Source organism: Piliocolobus tephrosceles, chromosome 14, assembly GCF_002776525.5.
Source record: "Piliocolobus tephrosceles isolate RC106 chromosome 14, ASM277652v3, whole genome shotgun sequence".
Taxonomy (NCBI): domain Eukaryota; kingdom Metazoa; phylum Chordata; class Mammalia; order Primates; family Cercopithecidae; genus Piliocolobus; species Piliocolobus tephrosceles.
The window spans coordinates 43848102-43875123 of NC_045447.1; the positions used below are offsets into that span (position 1 = coordinate 43848102).

The window sequence follows — 27022 nt, forward strand, 5'->3', positions numbered from 1 at the left end:
GAGAGACTACATCTGGTGAGGGTTTTCTTGCTGCCAGGGACTCTGCACAGTCCTGAGGTGGCACATGGCATCACATGGTGAAAGGGCTTAACATCCTTGCTCAGGTCTCTCTTCTTCTTATAAAGGCCAGGCCCATTCCCATGCTAGCCCATTAATCCATGTATGGATCAGTACATTCGTGAGGGCTCTGCCAATCACCTCTGAAACGCTCCATCTCTCAATACTACCATATTGGAGATTAATTTTTTATTTTTATTTATTTATTTATTTTTATTTTTTTGAGACAGAATCTCGCCCTGTCGGCCAGGCTGGAGTGCAGTGGCACGATCTTGGCTCACTGCAACCTCTGCCTCCCAGGCTCAAGCAATTCTCCTGCCTCAGCCTCCCAAGTAGCTGGGATCACAGGGATGTGCCACCACGCCCAGCTAATTTTTGTATTTTTAGTAGAGACGGGGTTTCACCATGTTGGCCAGGCTGGTCTTGAACTCCTGACCTCAGGTGATCCGCCCGCCTCGGCCTCCCAAAGTGCTGGGATTACAGGCGTGAGCCACTGTGCCCGGCCTAGGGATTAGATTTCAACATGAATTTTGCAAGAGACAAATATTCAAACCATAGCACCCTCCAATCCATTTTCTACACAGCAGCCAGAGTCTTTCCAAAATACAATCTAATCACATCATTTCCTCATTATGTCCGTCCTCAATGGCTCCCCCTTTTTTTTTTTTTGAGACGGAGTCTAGCTCTGTCGCCCAGGCTGGAGTGCAGTGGCGGGATCTCGGCTCACTGCAAGCTCCGCCTCCCGGGTTTACCCCATTCTCCTGCCTCAGCCTCCTGAGTAGCTGGGACTATAGGCGCCCGCCACCTCCCCGGGCTAGTTTTTTGTATTTTTTAGTAGAGATGGGGTTTCACCGGGTTAGCCAGGATGGTCTCGATCTCCTGGCCTCGTGATCCGCCCGTCTCGGCCTCCCAAAGTGCTGGGATTACCGGCTTGAGCCACCGCGCCCGGCCAATGGCTCCCTTTTGTTATTCAGGTTAAGTTCAAATGCCTCAATGTGGCGTTCAAGACTCTTCATTACCTGGTCCTGTCTTAACTAAATTCTAGTCTGCTCTTTTCTTACCACTCATCACCCGGGCTGTGATCCAGTACTATTAAACCTGTCGTTTCCCCAAACCCTAATGCTCATCTCTCTTCCTGATCATCACTGGGGGACGGAAAGTTAAGAGATAAAGATCGCAACCAACATGAATGTGGTCCATTCTTTATTTTGTTTCCCTAAACTGGCAAGGTGAGGTGGCCCAAGCTTTGCCTGGCCCTCTCGCTATATTTCTTCCTGTTTCTTCCTGGCTTCAAGGCATCCATGGATGGGCTCCTTTGGTTACTGGATTAAACTGCTCATCTGTCCGTTTTCTTCTAGGGCTGGTCGTCAAGGCATTTGCTCAAACTGGGGTTGTAAGAGCTGAAACTGGGGTTTGGGCTTTGGCACAGAAATAGATCCAATGTTGCTCAAGGCTGCTGAGATCTATCAAAGGAAAGAAGGTGCCTCCATACAGTAGTTGACAGGTGTTCTACAGTGGGCATTGGGACCCAAGTTCCAGCTAGTAATACATTACCTGTTTCCTTTGTGACCAAAAAGTCAAGGACGGGATTCAGAAAATCTTAGGTTTCCTGGCCAAATACAATCTTAATGTTTTCCCAGTTCACTTTCCCCCAACCTGCCCCACTTGGTGAACTCCTGCTCATCCGTTAAGTTTTTAACTTCTAAAAATATCTCACTGTCCTCCAATGAGACTGTAAACTCTTTGAAGGCCTCGACTATATATTTTTTATTTTTGTATTCCCAGTGCCTAGCATTGCTGATGACAGAAAGACCAGCATGAATGAAAGATCAGGCACCTATTAAGTGTCAGCATGGAATTTGAAATGTCTGTTGTCAGAGATTCAAAGAGAGATCTTTCTTTCTCTGCTCAGTGGAGAATGGCTGAGGATAAGGCTTTATTGAAATGATCTACTCAGCAGTTTAGCTGCACCCTGGCCCACCCACGTGCCTGCACTTTAGAGGTACCCCTAACACATGGTTATTTTGCTCCTCTACGGCTCTGATAAAAGAGCCAGAGAAACATGAGGAGGAAACGGTTTCAGTGACCAACATCACATCCAAGTAGAGGAGGGCCCAAAGGGGGTCACCAACTCGCAGAATTCTTCCCCTCATAGGAAAGCCGTCGGGACAGGTCAAAAGGCTTTCCTTATCTCACACCCTCCCCCTCTTTTGAGACTAGGCCCAGCTGGGTTGGATGTTTTTATCTAAGTCTTCTAAACAACAAGGGCATGTAAAGTGAGAAAGAGAAAGTCAGAGAAAGGGGCAAGGGGCCAGGGCTGAGCCTGGCTGGCTTCTGCTCAGCAATTAAGATGGTCTCGGGGACTCAGGGACAGCAGCTTGTCTCCATCTCTTTCGTTTCTGCCTCTGCTGTTCTCTCTGGGTCCGCGGGGACTAATTTATCACTGAAACACAGCCTAAGAACAGAAGGGAGAGTTTCTTTCCTAAGTGTCTGAAAGGGAAAAACTTTGAGGAAACAGCCAAGAGAGGGAGAGGAGGGGAGAGGAGGCTTCGGCTCCAGTGCGGGGAAGCGGAGGAGGGAGTCTGGCGGGCGGGCTGCGAGCAGCAGCTATCTGGGCCGAGTTCCGGCCCCCTCGCGGGCGCGAACCCCTGCGCAGCGGAGCCCAAGCCCAGCCCCAGCTTGAGTCGCGCGAGGCCTGGCCCCAGAGGCCCGCGGCCGCGCCCCAGGGGCGGGCCGGGGGCGGGGCAACCCCTGGAGCAGGGATCTCCCGGCTGGTGGCCCGCGCTCTGCCTCCCCGCCTCAGGGAGCGGCGGAGATTGAGGATACCCCTCGGCGGCGCCCGCCCGCCCCCGGAGCCGCGGCTGAGGAGCCCCGCGCCCATTGGTGGCGGCGCCTCGGAGTCCCCGCCCCCTCCACGTCCCCGCCCCCTCCGCCGCCGCCGCCGCTTCCCGGCTCCGCCTCCTCCCCCTTCGGGAGCCGCCTCCGTCGCCGCCACCGCTGCTGCCGGCCGGGGCCCAGCCAGCGTCCGCCGCGCCGGAGTCGAGTCGCAGCCGGAGCCGCTGCTCGCGGCCCCGCCATGAGCGGAAGCGCCGCCGCCGCGGTCGCTGCTGCCGCCGCCTCAGCAGCCGCCGCCGCCGCGCACTTTCAACCTCAGTCGTCGTCTCCCAGGCCGGGCCCCGCCGAGCTCGGGCCCCCGCGCCGCCCGCGCCCCCCACCGCCGCCGCCCCGGCCGGAGCCCGCCGCCACGGACCGCCTCAGCCCTCCGGGCCACGGGCCTCTCCGGGCGGGCGCCCAGGGTGGAGGCGCCTGCGGCCGAGCGCCGGGAGCAGGTACGGGGTCCCGGAGCGGGCCAGGCGGGGAGGGGCGTGGGTCGGTCCCGCGGGTGGGGGCCGGAGGCGTGTGGTCCAGCTACCCGGCCCCGCCGATGGGGAGGAGCGTTGTCCGGGTCAGCTTTGTCCGGCCCCGGAGCCTCTGCGAGCCCTGCGCCTCAGCCGCGCCGAGCGTCTCACAAAGCGTTTTCCCACCCGGTGGGTAGCTTCCTCCCCCGGGGTGTGCAGGGCAAGACCTCTCTAGGTCTCTGCTCGGCGGAGGAGGAAACCGAGGCTTAGAGGGGGAAGTGACTTACCCAAGGTCACATAGCCAGTGAGAGCAGTGTCTTGGCTGGGACCCAGGGCCACCCTGGGCCGGCGCGGGCCGCGAGCAGAGGGGGCTGGGAGGAGGCCGATCTCCCGGCCCCCGGGAGCCGAGGGAGATTGATCTGGGGGGAGGGGGTGAGGCCCTGGACCCTGGCACACCCACCCAGCCCTTTTTGGGCAGGCTTGGGAGTAACGATCTCTTGCAGGGTGGGACAGAAGAGCAGGGGGCCGACTTGGGAGCTTGGTGGTGCACTGGGGAGCCGCAGCGGGAGAGACTTCTGTGCGGGGAATGCTCTCGGGGAGAGGGCTTTCTTGAGTGAGTGGGGCAGAGCTTCGGAAACTTCTTATCGTGGGGACCGTTTGGTCTCTGCCAGGCCACCTTCCCCACCACTGCACGGACGAAACCAATTCAGCTGGAATCACTGGGAGGGAGGCCTGCCCGCTTTTGTGGAGGCGCCCGTAAGGTGTCTTTTTTCAGTAAATGGCCCGAATTTCGTTCATGTCGAAACCAGAAATGCATACATGGCCCTGGTAAAGACATTTACGGCACAGAAGGCCATGTGAGTTTTTTCCAGGTGGTTTGGACCTACCACACTTGGAGAACTCCCAGAGAAAGAACAGCTATCCCAGGCGTGAAGGGGGAAGGAAGCTGGGAGGATTGGGACCGAGTCACCCGCCTGCCTGGCATGTAATACATGGGATTTCCGTTTTTATTTGGGGTGGATGATGAGGTGGGTTGTTTTGACTGCGGATGTCTCTTGGAAGGGGAAGGGGAAAGGACTTGCAGTTCTAGAGGCAAGGGAGAGAGCAGCGTGTTACAGGCAGGGAAGAGGGTCCCATGGAGCTAGAAAATAGAATGGGGAAAAAGGAGAGGGTATTCAGTCATTGTGGGGGAAGGGAGATGAAAGGGTTGCTGAAGGGCGGGGGACGGTGTCTAGGCTGGAGAAAAAGGTTGGGATGTTTCAAAGAAGGTGCCAAACGTGATGAGTTTGAAAGGAGTCTGTTGGAGGTGGATGTAGCTTACAAGGTTGAGTATGAATTGGTCTGCAGTCACTTCTTTTCTTTGAGTAAGGACAGCTATACTTTTATAGAAACGTTCTAGCTTGAGCACCCCCCTCCTTCCCCCTCATCCTCGCTCCTGTTCTAAGGATGCAGACCCCCAGTGCCTGGAGTATTGTCTTGGAAGTAAGGCTTGACAAAAGAGGGAAGGGAAAGACTAATTAGCAAATGCATTAATTAAAGCCCTTTGTCCAAGATGATTTCTTGTTTAAGTCAGCTGTTTTCTTGCTGCCCTCTTGCACCTTAGCTTTCCTGCTGTGGTGGCTCTTGGCAGGGTGCTTTGGGAAGGACTGCCCCAATTCAGACAAGATGGGTTAGATTTTCCTAAAAAACTCTAAGAAACACGTATTTGGCAAATATATACTTAAAAGCAAGAAAATGTACTTGAGAGACTTATAATCAGGGAAATGCAAATTGAAACAACAGTGAGATACCATTTGACACTGATCAGGTTGGCAAAAATGTAATGCTATGATAAACCGAGTATTATTAAGGCTGTGGATAAATAAACTTTTATATACTGTAGTGGAAATGTAAATGGATCTAACCACCTTAGAGAGTAGTGGTATTTAGTGTTTAGTGTGAAGGTGGGCAGACATATTCAGTTACCTAAAATGTCCATTTCTGGGTATATATCCTAAGAGATCCTTGCACACTTGTCCAAGAAAATAAGTATGAAAAAAATACAAGAATGCTCATTCCAGCTTAAATATCCACCAACAGAATAATACATACATTTTTATTTATTTATTTATTTATTCACCCAGGCTGGAGTGAATCTCAGCTCACTGCAAGCTCCACCTCCTGGGTTCACACCATTTTCCTGCCTCAGCCTCCCAAGTAGCTGGGACTACAGGTGCCTCCACCATGCCCGGCTAATTTTTTTTTTTGTAATTTTAGTAGAGACGGGGTTTCACCGTTTTACCCAGGATGGTCTTGATTTCCTGACCTCGTGATCTGCCCGCCTCGGCCTCCCCAAGTGTTGGGATTACAGGCGTGAGCCACCGCACCCGGCCAATACATTTTTAGATAGACCCATACAATTGAATATTACAGCACTGTGAAAAATAAACTAGCCACATGCATTAAAATAGGTGAATCTCAAAAACATAATATGGAGCGGGAAAGCAAGTCAGAAGAATTCTTACAGAATCTTTTCACTTGTGTAAAATCTGAAAACATGCAAAATAATATTGTTTGTGGCTATGCCCATATGTGGTGATAGTATTAAAATACGCATATTAAGAGTAATGATTGTCTTTGGGAAGAGAAGATGAGGAATGCGATTACACGAGTACACAAAAGGGCTTTATTTATACCTTTAATGTTCTATTACTTTAAAAAAAATCTGAATCAGGTAATTGTAAATTAAGATTTGATAATGTTGGGTGTAGGGTACAGAAATATTTAGTATATTCTAAATATTTTTCAGATGTTTGAAATGTTTCCACACAAAAAATGTTGTTTATAGAACACTGTTTTTGTCTCTATATAATAATGGACCTCTCCCTACAGGCTCCAGCCCAGCGCAGCCTGTTATACATGCAGGCTGGTGATCCGTTTTCGCCCCTTTCTGACCTGCTAAACCTAATTTTGCAATGGATGACTTTTATTTTGGAACTGCCGATAGTTGTGGTAGATTTCTCATTATTTCTAAACTTTCTAGTGAACCTGCGTCAGCAGTTTGAGCTTTGTTGAAATAGATGTGCTCCAGGACATTCTGATGTATCAAGTGTAGGGAGGGACCCAGACATCTGATTCTGAGAAAACTCCCCAATAGATTCTGATGTCCACTAAAGTTTGAGAACCACTGTCTTAGCTTTGCCCCAGCTTAGCCCTCATCTTTTCCTTAGGCTGCCCCTCTGTTCCCACTCCTGGATGACTGGGATGGAATTTTGACCCATGTGATACTTTACCTCTTTTATGGAGCGTAAAAGAATGATAGGGTTGGATGCCATACCTCTCTTAATCTAGGTTGTCCATTCCTCTGATTTTCATTGGAGTTAGCTAAGGGGCCCACTACCTACCAGGGTTATTTATCAGATTTTACAGATTTTAAGTACATGTGTCAACTGTATGTGGTTTTAAGGTTAGGATAAGGGCAGAAAGGGTCCAGCAGAGAAGGAAAATTTGGAGAAAGTAAAACCCCCAAAGGTAAACATGTGATCATGTCTTTTTTAAGATAAAGATGATCCATCCCTCTGCAGATGCTAGTGATTGTTTTAGCTTATGACCAACATTTGAGGTTCAGCCGTCTGAACCTATGGTCAAAGATTAAGGTTTCCTAAACAACTGATCATCCCTCAAGATGGAAGAGTGTCCTTTCTCCCAAATGTGCTAGTTTTCCTTCTCTGCTAGACCTTTTTTCCTATAGTCCTGATGTGTTTATGAATGAATTAATATATTAACAAATCTGAGGCTTTCTGGTAGTGAAATTTGTGAAGTGCCTGTTTGTCTTTATTAAGGTTCCTCTTTCTGGAAACCCACTTTGGAGGTGCAGCATTGCCCAGGTATGCTTTTCTTTTACTTTTTCGTTTTTTTTTTTGACGCAGAGTTTTGCTCTTGTTGCCCAGGCTGGAGAGCAATGACGTGATCTCGGCTCACTGCAACCTCCACCTCCCAGGTTCAAACGATTCTCCTGCCTCAGCCTCCCAAGTAGCTGGGATTACAGGCATCTGCCACCATGCCCGGATAATTTTTGTATTTTTAGTAGAGGCGGGGTTTCACCATGTTGGCCAGACTGGTCTCAAACTCCTGACCTCAGTGATCAGCCTGCCTCGGCCTCCCAAAGTGTTGGGATTACACGCGTGAGCCACCATGCCTGGCCGGTACACTTCTTAACAGTGCTGCGGTGTAGGACCATAGAGATTGCACCCAGCAAAAAGATACCTGTTTCGGATGGCAAGTGAGGGTGGAAATCTACTCCCCTTACCAAGATGAGTAGCCTCAGAGAAGGGGTACCTTTTCTAATCCACACAAAGGTGATCTGTGATCTAGCACTGCTCTGCAGCTTTGGAACTGTTAGTCCAGCTGTAACTAACAGTTTAATCCATATGCATTGTGGGCTTTACCATGAGGTCTGAGTTGGTGCTTGCCCTAGGGGCTCCAAGAGTTCTCCATGTGAACTTTTCATGGGAAGGCACTATTTATCACCATGCTCAGCTGAACCAAAGAGCATAGCTTAAAATGGTAAACTTTGTTATGAGGCTGGAGAAATACATACAGAATAAGTTATTTAGAAAATACCATTGTTGGCCGGGCGCAGTAGCTCATGCCTATAATGCCAGCACTTTGGGAGGCCGAGGTGGGTGGATCACCTGAGGTCAGGAGTTCAAGACCAGCCTGGCCAACATGGTGAAACCCCGTCTCTACTAACAATAGAAAAATTAATTGGGCATGATGGCGCATGCCTGTAATCCCAGCTACTTTGGGAGCTGAGGCGGGAGAATTGCTTGAACCCAGAAGGTGGAGGTTGCAGTGAGCTGAGATCATGCCACTGCACTCCAGCCTGGGCAACAGAGTGAGACTCTGTCTCAAAAAAAAAAGACAAAAGTATCTGGTAAATGGAGGAGAGAAAGTGTAGTAGCTATGTGCCACATTTGCTCTTCTTACAGTGCTCACTTGGAGGGGTAAATGCAGTTATTTTTCTCTTCCTATTTCCCCCTGCACTAGCATTCCTGAAGACCTGAGGCTTTTTAGCGAATTTTGAAAATATTTACCCATTTGTATTTTCCATTAAGCGGTTGTTTACGCTTCCTGCTGTTTCATTTTTTTTCTTGGAGAGAGAGGAGTGGGGAGTGCAAACCAAGGACAAGACTGGACTTCCTACTGCTTTTGGAAATAATGGAGAGTGTTTTTCAGAACAGTTGTCATGGACGAATGCTGTTCTGGGGGCTCTAGGGAAAGGTACATTTGAAGTAGTTTCTGTTGTCTTTTTTATTATTATTTTTAAACATGATTGAGGGTGGTGGATAGGAAATTTCGATTTGCTTTTGCTGCTGTCTTGGAGGAACTTTTTAAAAGAAATTATATGTTAAAAAACTAAAGATGTTTAACAAAAGTGGTCTTGTGCCCACAGAAGGAAAATAAACGATTCTTACCTGCAGGCCTTACCCAGAGTGGTTTCAGTTTTTTTCCTGTTCTACTTAGATGGATATTAGCGCTGTTCTTGGGACTGCTTAGAACAGTTAATTGCAGTGATGTTGGACAGGTGGAAGAGTAGAATGATGAGTATATTAGGGTTTATCAATAGTTAAGTCATGCTTTCGAAAGCTATCACTGGCCGGGTGTGTTGGCTCACGCTTGTAATCCCAGCACTTTGGGAGGTCGAGGAGGGTGGATCACCTGAGGTCAGGAGTTTGAGACCAGCTTGGCCAACATGGTGAAACCCCGCCTCTACTAAAAATACAAAAATTAGCTGGGCAGCACACACTTGTAATCCCAGCTACTCGGGAGGCTGAAGCCGGAGTATCCCTTGAACCCGGGAGGCGGAGGTTGCAATGAGCCGAGATTGTGCCATTGCTCTCCAGCCTGGAGAGCAAGACTGCGTCCCAAAAAAAAAAAAAAAAAAAAAAGGCTGGGCGCGGTGGCTCAAGCCTGTAATCCCAGCACTTTGGGAGGCCGAGACGGGCGGATCACGATGTCAGGAGATCGAGACCATCCTGGCTAACCCGGTGAAACCCCGTCGCCACTAAAAAATACAAAAAACACTAGCCGGGCAAGGTGGCGGGCGCCTGTAGTCCCAGCTACTCGGGAGGCTGAGGCTGGAGAATGGCGTAAACCCGGAGGCGGAGCTTGCAGTGAGCTGAGATCCGGCCACTGCACTCCAGCCTGGGCGACAAAGCAAGACTCCGTCTCAAAAAAAAAAAAAAAAAAGCTATCAGTGCATTTTCTACTTTTGTGGTAAAATATGTATAGAGATAAGGGAGTGAGAGATTGTGAGTTTTGGTGTATATACTGATCCTTTGACTTTGTTGAGAAATGTAGGGAAGTAGTAGTAAGAGGAACAACTATATACATGGAAGGGGCTGGGCGCTGTGGCTCACGCCTGTAATCCCAACACTTTGGGAGGCCGAGGCGGGTGGATAACTTGAGCTCGAGTTTGAGACCAGCCTGGGCAACATGGTGAAACCCTGTCTCTACTAAAAATACAAAAATTAGCTGGACGTGGTGGCGCGTGTCTATAATTTCAGCTACTTGGGAGGCCGAGGCAGGAGAATTGCTTGAACCTGGGAGGCGGAGGTTGCAGTGAGCCGAGATGGTGCCACTGCCCTCTCCAGTCTGGGGAACAGAGTGAGACGCCATCTCAAAAAAAAAAAAAAGAGAGAGAGAGAGAAAACTATACATGGAAAGAAGAATAGCAAGCAATTAGGTAGTAGGACAATTTGTAGTGCTTTTGGGATGTTCTTGGAGTTGAAAAGTTGCCTGTCCATTCTGCTTCTGCACCTTGGATTTTAGTGGCTGCAGATGCTGCATGCTGACCTTCTGTTGAAATTTGTTTTATTGTCAGAGAACTAAAAAGTGAGCAGTTCCTCAGACTAAACAGAAGTGGAGTAGGCTGAAAGTAAAACAGGTGTTTATTTAATAATCACATTTATGGGGGCTGGGTGCGGTGGCTCACGCCTGTAATCCCAGCACTTTGGGAGGCTGAGGCAGGTGGATCACTTGAGCTCAAGAATTTGAGACCAGCCTGGGCAACATGGTGAAACAACATGGTGAAACCCTGTCTCTACTAAAAATACAAAAATACCTGGGCATGGTGGTGTGCACCTGCAGTCCCAGCTACTCAGGAGACTGAGGCAGGAGAATCACTTGAACCTGGGAGGCGTAGGTTGCAGTGAGCTGATATCGCTCTACTGCACTCCAGCCTGGGTGACAGAGCAAGACTCCATCTCAAAAAAAAAAAAAAAAAAAAAAAAATCACATTTACAGATAGAGAAGAGTTGGGACTCATACTTAAAGAGGTGGGGTCTTGCTATGTTGCCCAGGGTGTTCTTGAACTCCTGAGCTCAAGTAATCCTCCTGCCTCGACCTCCCTAAGTGCTAGGGTTACTACAGGAATGAGCCACTGTGCCTGGCTGGGACTCATAATTAATAAAAAGTATTTTTCATTTGGCTTTTATGCCATCTTGTTAAAACTTTTATAGATTTGTTTTCCTATGTAGATTTTTATTGCCACCTCAATACATATTTGAGCATCTACCGAGTGCCAGTCATGCCAATACTAGCCACTGGTTAATTAGGGTGATAGCCTTCGTTGTCAAAACTTCCTCACTTAAGGTCTTGCCAACTGCCTAAAGGGGTGCAATTCAAGACAGTTATTGCTTGCTTTTCTTGCTTCCTTCTGCTCCCTGGTCTGGGCATGGTGATTGTGCCCAACTGCCAGGATAGGCCCTGCTTCTCTCTTCACCCCCATATGTGAGGGGATGCAGAGGCTCAACAGAACCCTGGCTGGTCACTACAAGTAAATTCCCACAAACAATATTGAACTAGAACTGAGGGCCACCATAGTGGCTCCAGTTCCTCTTCCTCTGTTGCTACCACCCACTTTTTTCTGTGGAGCCTGGAGGGCACCCTCCCTCCACCATTATACAAAGAAGCTTTGTGCTCTGAGCATGTTCTAAAGGCGGGATCACTGTAATTATAATTCCCTAGGCACAACCAAGTAGTAGGGGCAGGCAGGGTAAAGATGGTATCCAAGTACTTGTTGGTAGGGAGAAGTCAGGCAGGGATTAAAAATCATCTGGAGACAGTACTAAAAGTGGATAATAGTGTTGTTGTTAGTGACAGGAACGTGTTTAAGTGAATACATTTCAGAGTTTTAAATTATAATACTTGCAGCTTTAAAAAAGGACAAGACTGAGCTTGGAACTTTTTTTTTTAAGTCTGAAATTGTAACTTAAAAGTACTTTAGAGGAAGATATATAGAAATCTGGGTCTACTTTGCTTTATGTTTGTGTTAGCAGAATGATTGATTGCCCACAAAAACCAAATACATAACTTTCTTACTCTCCCAGGGATGCACCCACTAATCTTTTTTTTTTTTTTGAGACAGAGTTTCGCTCTTGTTGCCCAGGTTGGAGTGCAATGGCGCCATCTCGGCACACCGCAACCTCTGCCTTCCAGGTTTTCAAGCCATTCTGCCTTAGCCTCCCGAGTAGCTGGAATTACAGGCATGCGCCACCACGCCCAGCTAATTTTGTATTTTTAGTAGAGACGGGGTTTCTCCATGTTGGTCAGGCTGGTCTTGAACTCCCGACCTCAGGTGATCCGCCCTCCTCAGCCTCCCAAAGTGCTGGGATTACAGGTGTGAGCCACCATGCCTGGCCAATCTTTTTTTTTTTTTTTAATTAAGCACTTACTGACATTTTTGGGAAGTGATTTCTCCCTATTGCCACCAGAAAAAATCAGTTTATCTAGGGATGTATGCTTAATAAACTCTATTTTTTTTTTGAGATGGAATCTTGCTCTGTCACCCAGGTTGGGGTGCAGTGCTGCAATCCTGGCTCACTGCAATCTCCGCCTCCTAGGTTCAAGCGATTCTCCTGTCTCAGCCTCCTGAGTAGCTGGGATTACAGGTGCGCACCACCACTCCCAGCTAATTTTTGTATTTTTGTAGAGACAGGGTTTCATCCTTTTGACCAGGCTGGTCTCAAACTCCTGACCCAGGTGATCCACCCACCTTGGCCTCCCAAAGTGCTGGGATTATAGGCATGAGCCACCGCGCCTGGCTGATGTGCTTAATAAACTCATTTTTTTCTTTTTTCTGAGATGAAGTTTTGCTCTTGTCGCCCAGGCTGGAGTGCAGTGGTGTGATCTTAGCTCACGGCAACCTCCTTCTCACCGGGCCTGGCCAGTAAACTTTTTTTTTTTTTTGGGACGAAGTCTCACTCTGTTGCCCCAGGCTAGAGTGCAGTGGCAAGATCTTGGCTCACTGCAACTTCCGCCTCCTGAGTTCAAGCGATTCTCCTGCCTCAGCCTTCCCAGTAGCTGGGACTACACGCCTGTGCCACCATGCCCGGCTGATTTTTGTACTTTTTTTTTAAGTAAAGACGGAGTTTCACCATATTGGCCAGGCTGGTCTGGAACTCCTGATCTCGTGATCCACCCGCCTTGGCCTCCCAAAGTGCTGGGATTACAGGCGTGAGCCACCATGCCCGGTAATAAACACTTATGTCAACCATTCTGTGTAATGATGTGCTTCTAAGAAGTCTTATTGGCAATCTTTTACTGAAAACTTTTTTCTTAATATGTTAATTATTACTATATTACTTGTTACTAAACTGCTGTTTTCTGTTTGTTTTTTGAGACAAGGTCTTGCTTTGTTGCCCACTCAGCAGTGCAGTGGCAGTGGTAATCATAGCTCACTGCAGCTTCTATCTCCCAGGCTTAAGCAATCCTTTCACCTCAGCCTCCTGAGTAGCTGGGACTATGGGTGTTACAACTGTGCTAACCTTTTAAATTTTTTTGTGAGATGGGGTTTCACTATATTGCTTAGGCTGGTCTGGAACTCCTGGGCTCAAGTGGTCCTCCCACTTTGGTCTCTTTAAGTGCTGGGATTATAGGCGTGAATGACCATGCCCAGCCTGTTTTGTTGTTGTATTTTGTAAGAAATGCACCAAACAATTGATTGCAAGGTGATCTTTAGACTTTAGGACTATAAACTTCAGGAGTCCATTCTCAGGATGTGGCCCTTTTTGTTGCTGTAATTAGCATTGACGTCTATGGTGTACAGGTAGATAGTATGTACTCCATGGAAACCTATGGCTACTGTAAGCTGTCCTTTCCTGTAATTACTTGGAGTCAAGTCAGGAGTTAGACCTTTATTCTTACCCCACAGCATAATTTTGTCCTGGATTGGGAAATGCCTATAATCCCAGGACTTTGGGAGGCCAGGGTGGGTGGATCACCTGAGGTCAGGAGTTCGACACCAGCCTGGCCAACGTGGTGAAATCCGGTCTCTACTAAAGATACAAAAAAAGGCCGGGCGCGGTGGCTCAAGCCTGTAATCCCAGCACTTTGGGAGGCCGAGACGGGCGGATCATGAGGTCAGGAGATCGAGACCATCCTGGCTAACACGGTGAAACCCCGTCTCTACTAAAAAAATACAAAAAACTAGCCGGGCGAGGTGGCGGGCGCCTGTAGTCCCAGCTACTCGGGAGGCTGAGGCAGGAGAATGGCGTAAACCCGGCAGGCGGAGCTTGCAGTGAGCTGAGATCCGGCCACTGCACTCCAGCCTGGGTGACAGAGCGAGACTCCGTCTCAAAAAAAAAAAAAAAGATACAAAAAAAATTAGCCAGGCACTGTGGTGGGCGCCAGTAATCCCAGGTACTTGGGAGGCTGAGGCAGGACAATCACTTGAACCCAGGAGGCAGAGGTTACAGTGAGCCAAGACAGTGCCATTGCACTCCAGCCTGCGCAACAATAGCTAAACTCCATCTCAAAAAAAAAAAAAAAAAAAAACACAAAAGACTGCCCATAAGCAGATATTGCCCAAACAATCCTTTGAAAAGGCTCTACCAATTTGACAGCTAAATTTATAGACTTCAGAATACACAAGGTTTGGCTGGGTGGGGTGGCTCATGTCTATAATCCTAGCACTTTGGGAGGCTAAGGTGGGTGGATCACCTGAGGTCAGGAGTTCAAGACCAGCCTGGCCAAGGTGAAACCCCGTCGCTACTAAATACAAAAATTAGCCAGGCATGATGGCGGATGCCTGTAATCCCAGTTCCTGGGGAGACGGGAGACTCGTTTGGAGCCAGGAGACTGTGCAGTGAGCCGAGATCATGCCACTGCACTCTAACCTGGGTGGCTGAGCGAGACTCAGTCTCAAAAACAAAACAAAAACGTATTTTAGTTAAGTATGTTGAATAGCAATGACTTATTTTAGCTTAATTGTAAACTATTATCTAGGTTACTTTATTTGCCTTATTTATAATATTTGTAATTTACATTTCTCTTTTTTTCCTTTTTCTTTTCTTTTATTTATTTATTTTTTGAGACAGTCTTGCTCTGTCGCCCAGGCTGGAGTACAGTGGCGTGATCTTGACTCACTGCAACCTCCACCTCCTGAGTTAAAGCAGTTCTCCTGTCTCAGCCTCCAGAGTAGCTGGGACTACAGGTGCCTGCCACCATGCCCGGCTAATTTTTGTATTTTTAGCAGAGACGGGCTTTCACCATATCGGCCAGGTTGGTCTCGAACTCCTGACCTTGTGATCTGCCCGCCTCAGCCTCCCAAAGTGCTGGGATTACAGGTGTGAGCCACCGCACCCGGCTAATTTATACTTCTTTTGTGGATTAACCCCTGTCTCTATTTCACTGCTTTCTGTTGGCCACTAAAAAATAATGATTTGAGGCTGGTCCTGGTGGCTCACGCCTGTAATCCCAGCACTTTGGGAGGCCAACGCGGGCAGATCATCTGAGATCAGGAGTTTGAGATCAGCCTGGTCAACAGGGTGGAAACCCGCCTCTACTAAAAATACAAAAACTTAGCCAGGTGTGGTGGTGGGCGCCTATAATCCCAGCTCCTTGGGAGGCTGAGGCAGGAGAATTGCTTGAACCCAGGAGATGGAGGTTGCAGTGAGCCAAGATGATGCCACTCCACTCCGGCCTAGGTGACAGAAGGAGACTGTGTCTCACACACACACAAAAAGATAATGATTGATAATAATAATTACTAATATTAATAATAATTTGGTAAACATTTGTTGAATGCTTACTATGTACTAGGCACAGTGAGGATTTCAGAGATAATTTAGATATGCAGCAGTTCAATGATACATTATGACAGTGTTAGCAGAACAAATGCATTTTTGGGATTGCAAAAACATCACAATTGCATTAATAGTAATGATATGACTTTTTTTTTTTTGAGACAGAGTTTCACTCTGTTGCCCAGGCTGGAGTGAAATGGTGCTCTCTCTGCTCACTGCAACCTCCACCTCTTGGGTTCAAGCAATTCTCCTGCCTTAGCCTACCAAGTGGGTAGCTCGGACTACAAGTGCGTGCAACCATGCCCAGCTAATTTTTGTATTTTTAGTAGACATGGGGTTTCACCATGTTGACCAGGCTGGTTTCAAACTCCCAACCTCAGGTGATCCGCCCGCTCACCTCGACCTCCCAAAGTGTTGGGATTACAGGCGTGAGCCACCGGGCTTAATAATATGATTTGATAACCTTGATAATTGACCTTGATTTAATTAGATCAAATGTTTAAGTGGCTGCTTTCTAAGTAAAAGCCATATTTTTTGGTCTGGCATTGAGGGCCAGCATTCTTGGGTCCTCGTTATTCCAGTCTTTACTGTTCTTCATCATAAATATTGTTCTCCAGGGAAATAGAACAACACCTTTTTGCCCACCTGTGTGTGATTTTTCTACTTCTGTTCCTTTGATTGTTTGTTACTTCAGCCTGTAATGCCTCTTTTCCCTTCAGTTCCTTTTCTAAATTCTACCTGTTTTTAAATATCTAGATAATAGTGGTCACTTTTTGTGTGCTTATTATTTAAGGCTCTGTTGTAAGTATTTTATGTGGATTAATTCATTTAATCCTCACTGCAGTCCCCTAAGGGACTCATCATACTTATTGTACAGATGAAATTGGAGCACACAGAGGTTAAACAACTCGCTGGAGATGGTACAGCTCTTAAGAGTGTTACCTGGGATATGAACCCAGGTGGTCTAGTTCCAGAATCTGTATTTTTAGCCATCGTGCTTTACTGCATCTTACTTTACAGATAGCCTTCGAAAACACAGCAATTAGTTTTGATAACAAAAGACTGAATATAAGTGAAGTCGGTCACTATTTTAGCCAATGAAGAGAATTTGCAGTCTTTTGTTTTGCCTTTGTCTCTCCTGAGAAATAACTGTAAGTTCTGAATTACTATGCTAGGGTTTTAAAAACTGAGTTTTTAAGTCATTCATTACTTGGTCACATCAGGAGTAGGAGTACCTGCATCGGCGTGGTACACTTACTTACTTATTTATTTATTTAATTTCTTTTTTGAGTTGGAGTTTCGCTCTTGTTGCCCAAGCTGGTATGCAATGGTGCAATCTCGGCCCACCACAACCTCTGCCTCTTGGGTTCAAGCGATTCTCCTGTCTCAGCCTCCTAAGTAGCTGGGATTACAGGAGCACACAACCATGCCTGGCTAATTTTTTGTATTTTTAGTAGAAACGGGGTTTCACCATGTTAGCCAGGCTGGCCTCGAACTCCTGACCTCAGGTGATCCGCCTGCCTCGGCCTCCCAAAATGTTGGGATTACAGGCATGAGCCACTGCGCCCGGCTATTTATTTATTTATTTATTTATTTATTTATTTATTTATTTTTGAGACAGAGTTTTGCTCTGTCGCCCAGGCTGGAGTGCAGTGGCCGGATCTCAGCTCACTGCAAACTCCGCCTCCCGGGTTCACGCCATTCTCCTGCCTCAGCCTCCAGAGTAGCTGGGACTACAGGCGCCCGCCACCTCGCCCGGCTAGTTTTTGTATTTTTAGTAGAGACGGGGTTTCACCGTGTTAGCCAGGATGGTCTCGATCTCCTGACCTCGTGATCCGCCCGTCTCGGCCTCCCAAAGTGCTGGGATTACAGGCTTGAGCCACCGCGCCCGGCCTATTTATTTATTTTTAAAAATGGGGTCTCACTATGTTGTCCAGGCTGGACTCCTGGGTTCAAGTGATCCTCCTGCCTCAGCCTCCTGAGTAGCTGGGACTATAGGCACCCCCAACTGTGCCCAGCTCTGGATTCTCTTTATTTTTTTATTTATTGTATATATTTATTTTTTGGAGATGGAGTTTCGCTCTTGTCACCCAGGCTGGAGTGCAGTGGTGTGATCTCGGCTCACTGCAGCCTCCACCTCCTGGGTTCAAGTGATTCTCCTGCCTCAACCTCCCGAGTAGCAAATAACCTTAGGTTTGGACTGTATCTAGAGTTTGATATGTTTGGTGGCTCTTAAGACATTGTTGACTGTCTTTGCTAATGGCAGGAATGTAAGTCAAGAACTCTTGTAATCGAATTATCTCATATTTCTATTAAAACTGCATATATTGTTGAAAACTGAAATTGTTACTATTCCATAATATTTTAAAGCTTCAAGTAAAAGCTACCATTACTTGCTAAAAAAGAAACACTCCTCCTTCCCAAACAAATCCAAGAAGCAAAGCAAGAAGTGAAAAGATTTGACTTTTTAAAGTGAATTTGTAAATTGGAAGCGGTGGCTCACCTGTAATCCCAGCTACTTGGGAGGCTGAGGTGGGAGGATGACTTGAGGCCAGATGTTTGAGACCATCCCGGGCAACATACCAAGACTCCATTTCTAAAAAGAAGTAAAGTAAATTTATGTGCAACTCATGAATTCTGTGTTGAGATAAAGTGAAGTTACAATTTGACTCTGGAACGTTTAGTTAGTACTATACATCTTTTGAGTCTAACTTTTTGTAGAACAAAATTTAAAAAAAAAATAAATGGTCTGAATTGACAGGGTGAGTTTTGTTTTGTTATTTTGAGATAAGAGTCATTATTTTGCCCAGGCTGACCTGGAACTCCTGGGCTCAGGCAATCACTTCAGTCTCTGGAGTAGCTGGAATTACCTACCGCTTTAGAAGTGATTTTGAGAAGTTATTCTGGAACTGTGTTGGAGAAGTTTAAAAAAGGTTGGGGTGGGAGTCGAAATCAAACTAGTTTTACCATATCAGGATCTTTTTATAGCACATTTGAGATGTAAACATGTTTCCTTTTGAAATTTGGTAGAATAGTTATATTATTTTTCTGATGCCATATAATTAAAAACACAAGGCTTGAATTTATTTTTAAGGCTTGATTAAAACCTCTTGTTTCTATGGAGGAAAAGTTATTAAATTGAAACGGGGCTTTAGAAATTTTAATTCCAAGATTGCTTTAAGAAGGGAGAGGCAAGTCAAATTGGATATGGGCCTCACAGAATTGACCTTGCTACTTCCTGGGTCTGGGAAGCTGAGGGGGCTATGTTGCATTGGGGCGGGGCGGAAGCCTGGTAGGAGCTAGAAGTGAAACTGGAAGTGCCTAAAAAAGCACATCGTTGGGTTAGGCTGAGTCAAGCTGGATTGAGCAGTGAGACAGTACAATTCTTAGGCATAAATATGTATGTAGTTCACCTGTAGATTTGCTGGAAGAGCTGATATGTTTGCAGTACAACAGACCAGAGAAGTCTCAGTGGAGGAAAATGAGAGAAGCAAAGGGAGTGATGGAGTTAGGGGCCTTCGAGTTCAGATTTTGAAATAAAATTTATGAGCCTTTGAGGGAGGCAGCAGGAAGTTAAAGGTGAAGTACTGGAAATAGTTTTCCCTCCCCCATGCTGTGTGGAGGTGGGGGCTGCTGCATGGAAGTGGGGAGTAGATGTTGGTAAGGGTGTCCTTGTTCGAACAGAGAAGGTAAGGTATATCCCCTTGGTTTGTTTTAAGGTGATGGATTCCCACTACAATATTAGCAGTACAAACAAAGGTTAGACAGTCTTGGTAATTTTATTATGCCTGGGGTTAAAATTGAAATTCCCTTAATTTAAGAGAAAAATAACATGATGTACTAGTGACATCTAAGCAGAATAAATTTCCATGGTGGTTTAATGGTAGTTGTGTGCTTTCTGTCACACACACACACACAACATACTCTTGTCTAACTAGGGCATGCAGTGCTGTTTTTCCCACAGGCTTGTTAAGTGATAGATTCATATTCAAAGAGATAAAAACCACTGCTCTTTCAGCAGGCCTCCCCTACCTCCCATTCCCAGAAACCACTGAGACACTGTGTGGATGGGTGCGAAGCATTACGGATTGGGGGTTATGGTTTGTGGCCCTGAGGTAGACTAGGGGGATCTTGTTGAAATGCCGATCTCTGGCATCAGGTGGTGGTGAAGAAAGTTTTGAGTACCAGGAGGGAGAGTAGTGGTTCCTAGACTTTAAAAGCTGAACACCCCCACCAGTGCTTTTGATTCACCTCACTGGGTGGGGCCTGCAGTTTTCATTTTAAACAGGTTCCTAGGTGATGCTAATGCAGATGAAGGGCAGGGTGTGTTTTGAGAGCCACTGTGATGGAGTAGAAACAACTGAGGAGAGTCAAGCCCATCCATCTCATCTTGGCTTCTTGAGCATTATTTCCTTTTTCTTTCTTTTTGTTTTGAGACAGGGTTTCACTGTGCCATTCAGGCTAGAGTGCAGTGGCACTATCCTGGCTTACTACAGCCTCGATCTCCCCAGGCTCTAGTGACCCTCCCTCCACAGCCTCCCATGTAGCTGGGACTACAGGCAGGCACCACTACTCCCCACTAATTTTTTGTGTTTTTTAGTAGAAACGGGTTTTCACTGTGTTGGCCAAGGTGGTCTCAAACTCCTGGGCTTAAGTGATCCACCCGCCTCGGCCTCCCAAAGTGCTGAGATTATAGGTGTGAGCCACCGCACCAGGCATTGAACATTACATATTTTTTAAAATTTTTTATTGAGACGGAGTTTTGCTCTTGTTGCCCAGGCTGGAGTGCTGTGGCGCCATCTTGGCTCACCGCAACCTCCACCTCCCGGGTTTAAGTGATTCCCCTGCATCAGCCTCCCGAGTAGCTGGAATTAGAGGCATGCGCCACCACGCCTGGCTAATTTTTTATATTTTTAGTAGAGATGGGGTTTCTCCATGTTGGTCAGGCTGGTCTCTAACTCCTGAACTCACGTGATTCGCCCACCTCAGCCTCCCAAAGTGCTGGGATTACAGGTGTGAGCCACTGTGCCCGGCCTTTGAACATTATTTTCTAACTGAACTGAAAATAGTGGGGGGGAGATTGAACAAAGTAGTAGAGTAATACCATTCATGTTAAACGAATAGCACTCCATAAAACACTTCTCTATATTTTACTGTGATATGTCTCTCTGTCTATATAGAAAGGGCCAACAGTAAACCCCACCTAACAAATTGTAAGAAAAATGATTACGTCTGGAGAGAGGGATCCAGGATTATGGAGGGTGGAACTTCAGGTTTCTGCGTAAGGTTTTACTTTTTTTTTGAGACAGAGTCTCGCTCTGTCGCCTAGGCTGGAGTGCAGTGGCCAGATCTCAGCTCACTGCAAGCTCCGCCTCCCGGGTTTACTGCATTCTCCTGCCTCAGCCTCCCAAGTAGCTGGGACTACAGGCGCCCGCCACCTCGCCCGGCTGGTTTTTTTTTGTATTTTTTTAGTAGAGACGGGGTTTCACCGTGTTAGCCAGGATGGTCTCGATCTCCTGACCTCGTGATCCGCCCATCTCGGCCTCCCAAAGTGCTGGGATTACAGGCTTGAGCCACCGCGTCCGGCGGTTTTACTTTTTTGAGTCTCGCTCTGTCACCCAGGCCCGAGTCCAGTGGTGTGATCTCGGCTCACTGCAACCTCCTGAGTTCAAGCAATTCTGCAATTCTTCTGCCTCAGCCTCCTGAGTAGCTGGCACCTGCCACCATGCCCAACTAATTTTTGTATTTTTAATAGAGACAGGGTTTCACTGTATTGGTCAGGCTGGTCTTGAACTCCTGACCTCGTGATCCACTCGCCTCAGCCTCCCAAAGTGTTGGGATTACGGGCGTGAGCCACTGCGCCTGGCCTAATGTTTTTTTTTTTTTTTGAGACAGAGTTTCGCTCTGATTACAGGCAACCGCTACCACACCCAGCTAATTTTTATATTTCTAGTAGAGACGGGGTTTCGCCATGTTGGCCAGGCTGGTCTCAAACTGCTAAGCCACCTCGGGCTCCCAAATTGCTGGGATTACAGGTGTAAGCCACCACGCCAGGCTCATGTATTTAATTTTATAAAAAGTTAAAAGAAATCTGGGCTGAATATCTTTTCTTTACCTCTCCAGATCCATCCTCTACTCTTTTCTACCTGGCTCTTTGCCCCAGATAAAGAGCTCTTAGGCCCTCTGGATTGAAGGGCCGGAGGAGAAGGAGGTCAGAATATTATTCCTTCCCCTCACTCTCAGTGGAGCATGTATGATATACTCGGGTTCTGGGTTCTGGTAATCTCTGTCTCCTATCTTCTTTGGGACTTCTAGAAGCAATACTTGTTCTGCTTTTTGTTTGTTTGTTTATTTATTTATTTAAAGACAGGGTATTGCTCTGCCCAGCAGGCTGGAGTACAGTGGTGTGATCATGGCCCATTGCAGCCTTGAGCTTCTGGGCCCAAGCAATCTTCCCACCTCAGCCTCTTGAGTAGGGATGACAGGTGTGCGTCTCCACAACTGGCTAGTTTCTAAACATTTGTTGTAGAGGTGGAATCTTGCTGTGTTTCCCAGACTGGTCTTGAACTCCTGAGCTCACTCAGTCTTCCCACCTCGGCATCCCAAAGTGCTGAGATTACAGGTGTGAGCCACTGGTGCTCAGCCTTGTTCTTCCCCTTTACTAGTCCTGACTTCTGTTCCATCCCCATGGTTTCTGTAGGCTCTACCCCCTAACTTTGTAATTATTTCTTTTATAAACAAACCCTTCTCAGATTATTCTAATATGTATTTGCCATCTCTTTACTTTTGGGACCCTGACTGATGGACCCTCGATTCTTATGCCTCTCCCCACTATAATCCTAGAGTGGTAACAGGTACCATTTTGGTGTATGTCCACAAATTACCCATGTGAGAGAGGCAGGCATTTGTGTATAGAGACGATGCATGGAAGTGTACATTAATCATTGAAAAAGCTGTAGTGGGTTTTATTATTGCTGCTAATGGTGTTATTCTTGGTAGTGATGTTATATCCCAAATGGCCTGACCCACCCAGTTAGTGACTCTTGAAGCAGAGAGCAGCAGAATCATAATCTGACCTCCTTATTTCATATTGAGAAACACGCCCACAGAGGGCTAGGCTCTTCTCTCAGGCCCCATAGCTCAGAGCTGCGGTCTCCTTGCACTGGGCTGTTTTCTCTTGCTGCATAATTACCCTCCTTAATTCAGTGATATTCAAAGTATTTTGAATATATACTCTGAAAATCGTGAAAAATTTTAAGTAGACATCTAATTTTTTTCACAATTTTAAATAGTTGGAAAATACAATTTTCCTATTACTGTTATATGTATATATGTGTGTGTGTGTGTGTGTGTATGTGTGTGTGTGTGTGTGTATATGTATATGTAATAGCAATCAGATTAGTTGCAATTTTTTTTTTTTTTTTTGAGACGTAGTCTCCCTCTGTCGCCCAGGCTGGAGTGCAGTGGGGCTATCTGGGCTCACTGCAACCTCCACCTCCTGGGTTCAAGCAATTCTCTGCCTCAGCCTCCCGAGTAGCAGGGATTACAGGCACCTGCCACCACGCCTGGCTAATTTTTGTATTTTTAGTAGAGACGGGGTTTCACCATCTTGGTCAGGCTGGTCTTGAACTCTGACCTCGTGATCCACCCTCCTCGGCCTCCCAAAGTGCTGGGATTATAGGCATAAGCCACCGCACCTGGCCATTTTTTAAATGATCATCTTTTAAAGAATGTATTCGGCCAGGCATAGTGGCTCATGCCTGTAATCCCAGCACTTTGGGAGGCTGAGAAGGGTGGATCACCTGAGGTGAGGAGTTTGAGACCAGCCTGGCCAACATGGTGAAACCCCATCTCTACTAAAAATGCCAAAACTAGTCTGGCATGGTGGCAGGCATCTGTAATCCCAGCTACTCCGGGGGCTGAGGCAGGAGAATCACTTGACCTGGGAGGTGGAGGTTGCAGTGAGCAGAGATCACGCCATGGCACTCCAGCCTGGGGGACAAGAACGAGACTTTGTCTCAAAAACAAAAGAAGAAGAAGAATCTATTCTTGGATTTATTATTTCTGTATTTTTGTATACTAATTCAGGAATTTTTTTCTCTTTATTAAATTTTGTCTTTATGCCTTTTTTTTTTTTTTTTTTTTTGAGACAGAGTTTCACTCTTGTTGCCCAGACTGCAGTGCAATTGCGTGATCTCGGCTCACTGCAACCTCCACCTCCCGGGTTCAAACGATTCTCCTGCCTCAGCCTCCCGAGTAGCAGGAATTACAGGCGCGTGCCACCACCCCCGGCTAATTTTTATATTTTTACTAGAGACGGGGTTTCGCCGTGTTGACCAGGCTCCTGACCTCAGGTGAACCACCTGCCTCGGCCTCCCAAAGTGCTGGGATTACAGGCGTGAGCTGCTGCAACTGACCGTCTTTTATGCCTTTTAAAATTTTTTTACAAGTAGACATTATTGTCTTCTGATTACAAAAATATACATGGCTAAATTTAAAATGTTATAGAAATGTATATTAGAGAAAATAAAAGTTCTTTTATTTGAATTCTGCAGAGGTCAGTGAGGATTGGATATGTGTATATTCATGTAGTGTTGCTATATATAAAAAGTGGGACCAGACTGTATGTATTGTTCTGAAACTTGCTTTTTTTCCACTTTGTAATACATGTTGGGTCTCTTTCCAACTCAGTATTTATGAATTTATTTTTTGAAACATTTGTTTGACATATGAAATACGTGTAGAAGCATTCATATCTTGTAAGTTTGCAGCTCAATGAATCATCATAGTGTGAACCCACGTATGTAACTACCAAGCAGGTCAAGAAATAAAATACTAAAAGTACGCTTTATAAGCCTCCCATCATGCCTGCTACCTCATTCTTAACAGCTTTATCAAAATATAAATTTACATATACAATTTTCCCAAATAAAGTATACAAATAAGTGGGTTTTGGTATATTCACAGTTGTATAACCAATGCCACTGTCTAATACCAGAGCATTTTCATCTCCCTGAAAAGAAATCCTGCACTCATTGGCAGTCACTCTCCATTTCCTCCCATCTCAGTCCTAGGCAACAGTTATCTACTTTCTGTCTCTGTAGATTAGCCTGTTCTGGACCTTTTGTATAAATGGAATTATACAATATGCACTTTTTTTTTTTTTTTTTTTTGAGACAGAGTCTGGCTCTGTGGCCCAGGCTGGAGTGCAGTGGCCGGATCTCAGCTTACTGCAAGCTCCGCCTCCCGGGTTTATGCCATTCTCCTGCCTCAGCCTCCGGGTAGCTGGGACTACAGGTGCCCGCCAACACGCCCGGCTAGTTTTTTGTATTTTTCAGTAGAGACAGGGTTTCACCGTGTTAGCCAGGATGATCTCGATTTCCTGACCTCGTGATCCGCCCGTCTCGGCCTCCCAAAGTGCTGGGATTACAGGCTTGAGCTACCGTGCCCGGCCAACTTTGTTCCTTTTTATGGGTAAATATTAGTTGTATAGATGTTTTATACTTTAACCATCTATCAGTTAATGCACATACAGATTGCATCCTATTTTGGATGATTATGAATAATGCTGCTATGGGCTGGGTACTGTGGCTCATGCCTGTAATCTCAACATTTTGGGACGCCGAGGCAGGCAGATCACCTGAGCTCAGGAGTTAGAGACCAGTGCGACCAACATGGAGAAACTCCGTCTCTATGAAAATACAAAATCAGCCAGGCATGGTGGCGCATGCCTGTAATCCCAGTTACTCTGGAGGCTAAGGCAGGAGAATTGTTTGAATCAGGTAGTGGAGGTTGCAGTGATCTGAGATTGTGCCATTGCACTCCAGCCTGGGCAACAAGAGCGAAACTCCATCTCAAAAGAAAAAAAAAAAGAATGCTGCTATGAACATTTGTGTATAAGTTTTTATGTGGACATATATTTTCATTTCTCTTGTATAAACATGAACCCACCCCTATGTAGGAGTGGAATTACTGGGTCAAATGGAACTCTGCTTTACCTTTTGAGGAACTGCCATGCTGGTTCTTGAGGTTGTTACACCATTTTATATTCCCACCAGCAGTGTACCCCAGGGTTCTAATTTCTCCACGTTGTTGACAACACTTGTCCTCTGTTATCTGTCTTTTTTATTATAGCCCTCCTAGTGGGTGGGAAGTGGTATCTCCTTCTAGTTTTGATTTGCATTCCCCAATGGCTAATGATGTTAAGTGTCTTTTTGTGTTATTGGTCCATGCAGATTTTAAGAAGGCTTTTAAAATTCTCTCATTGTCAGAGGCAGAGTGCTAAATAGTATATTTTTGAGTCCTCATAAATGTAAAACAAGCATTTTAGTACGTCTGCTTTCTTTAATTTTTTTCTTTGCAAATCTGGAATTTTATTTGTTATCTTTATATATTACATGTTTTTGGAAATGATTTTAAAAAATGTTCTACACAATTATGTAGCCAGATTTGATAATAGTTATTTAGATTTATCTGTATTTTAACTTGTTTTGCCATTTCCTTCCATTCTTAGCTTTACAGTGTATGTATATTAATTTATTGGGGAATATTGCAGTTTCTAGGATTTGTGTTTTCACAGTTTGTTTAGGGTTACATGAGTAGATATATATGACTGATAATCTGATACAAATATGATTTCTTTTTTTTTTTGAGACGAGTCTCACTCTGTTGCCTAGGCTGGCGTGCAGTGGCGTGATCTTGGCTTACCACAACCTCCGCCTCCAAGGTTCAAGCAATTCTCCTGCCTCAGCCTCCTGAGTAGCTGGGATTATAGGCATGTGCCACTATGCCTGGCTAATTTTTTTTGTATTTTCAGTAGAGATGGGGTTTCACCATATTGACCAGGCTGGTCTTGAACTCCTGACCTCGTGATCCACCTGCCTTGGCCTCCCGAAGTGCTGGGATTACAGGTGTGAGCCACTGCGCTCGGCCGGCCTAAATGTGATTTCTTTTTTTTTTTTTTTGAGACAGAGTCTCGCTCTGTCACCCAGGCTGGAGTGCAGTGGCCGGATCTCAGCTCACTGCAAGCTCCGCCTCCCGGATTTACGCCATTCTCCTGCCTCAGCCTCCCCAGTAGCTGGGACTACAGGCGCCCGCCACCTCGCCTGGCTAGTTTTTTGTATTGTTAGTAGAGACGGGGTTTCACCGTGTTAGCCAGGATGGTCTCGATCTCCTGACCTTGTGATCCGCCCGCTTCGGCCTCCCAAAGTGCTGGGATTACAGGCTTGAGCCACCGCGCCCGGCCCATGATTTCAAACTATAACTAATGCTTGCGTTGTATTTACATAATGCAGAGCTTTGATCTTGTCAGAAATTAGAAGATAATATTTTTTGGTCACTTATTTTTCTGAGGACAGAAGAATAAGTGTGAGCTAGGGAGTTTGCAGAGAAAAATAGCTTAGTCTGTTTCTTGGTGATTAGAGGATGATTAGGGAAATTAAATAGACAGACTGGAGAGCATGGTTCAATTATTTGGAAGAATGACCTAATCCCAGTGCACCATACATACTTGCCTTTGTTCAAATATAATATGTACATATCTTTGTATATGTGTGATTC

General features: G+C 46.2%; 1 protein-coding gene across 5 annotated transcripts in view; it reads left to right on the top strand.

Annotated features, from left to right (window-relative positions):
• Window positions 1-3034: 3034 nt before the first annotated feature.
• Window positions 3035-27022, top strand: part of RNF38 (ring finger protein 38) — a 141746-nt gene continuing 117758 nt past the window's right edge. For 4 of the 5 annotated variants that reach the window (XR_002729812.3, XM_023203176.2, XM_023203177.2 and 1 more), the window contains exon 1: window positions 3035-3386. Coding sequence is in view for 3 of the 5 variants with exons in the window: in XM_023203176.2 (XP_023058944.1) it covers window positions 3134-3386 (253 nt within the window). In the remaining 2 variants the exon portion in view is untranslated. The remainder of the gene's footprint in view (window positions 3387-27022) is intronic. The other variant, XM_023203185.3, reaches the window with a different exon arrangement.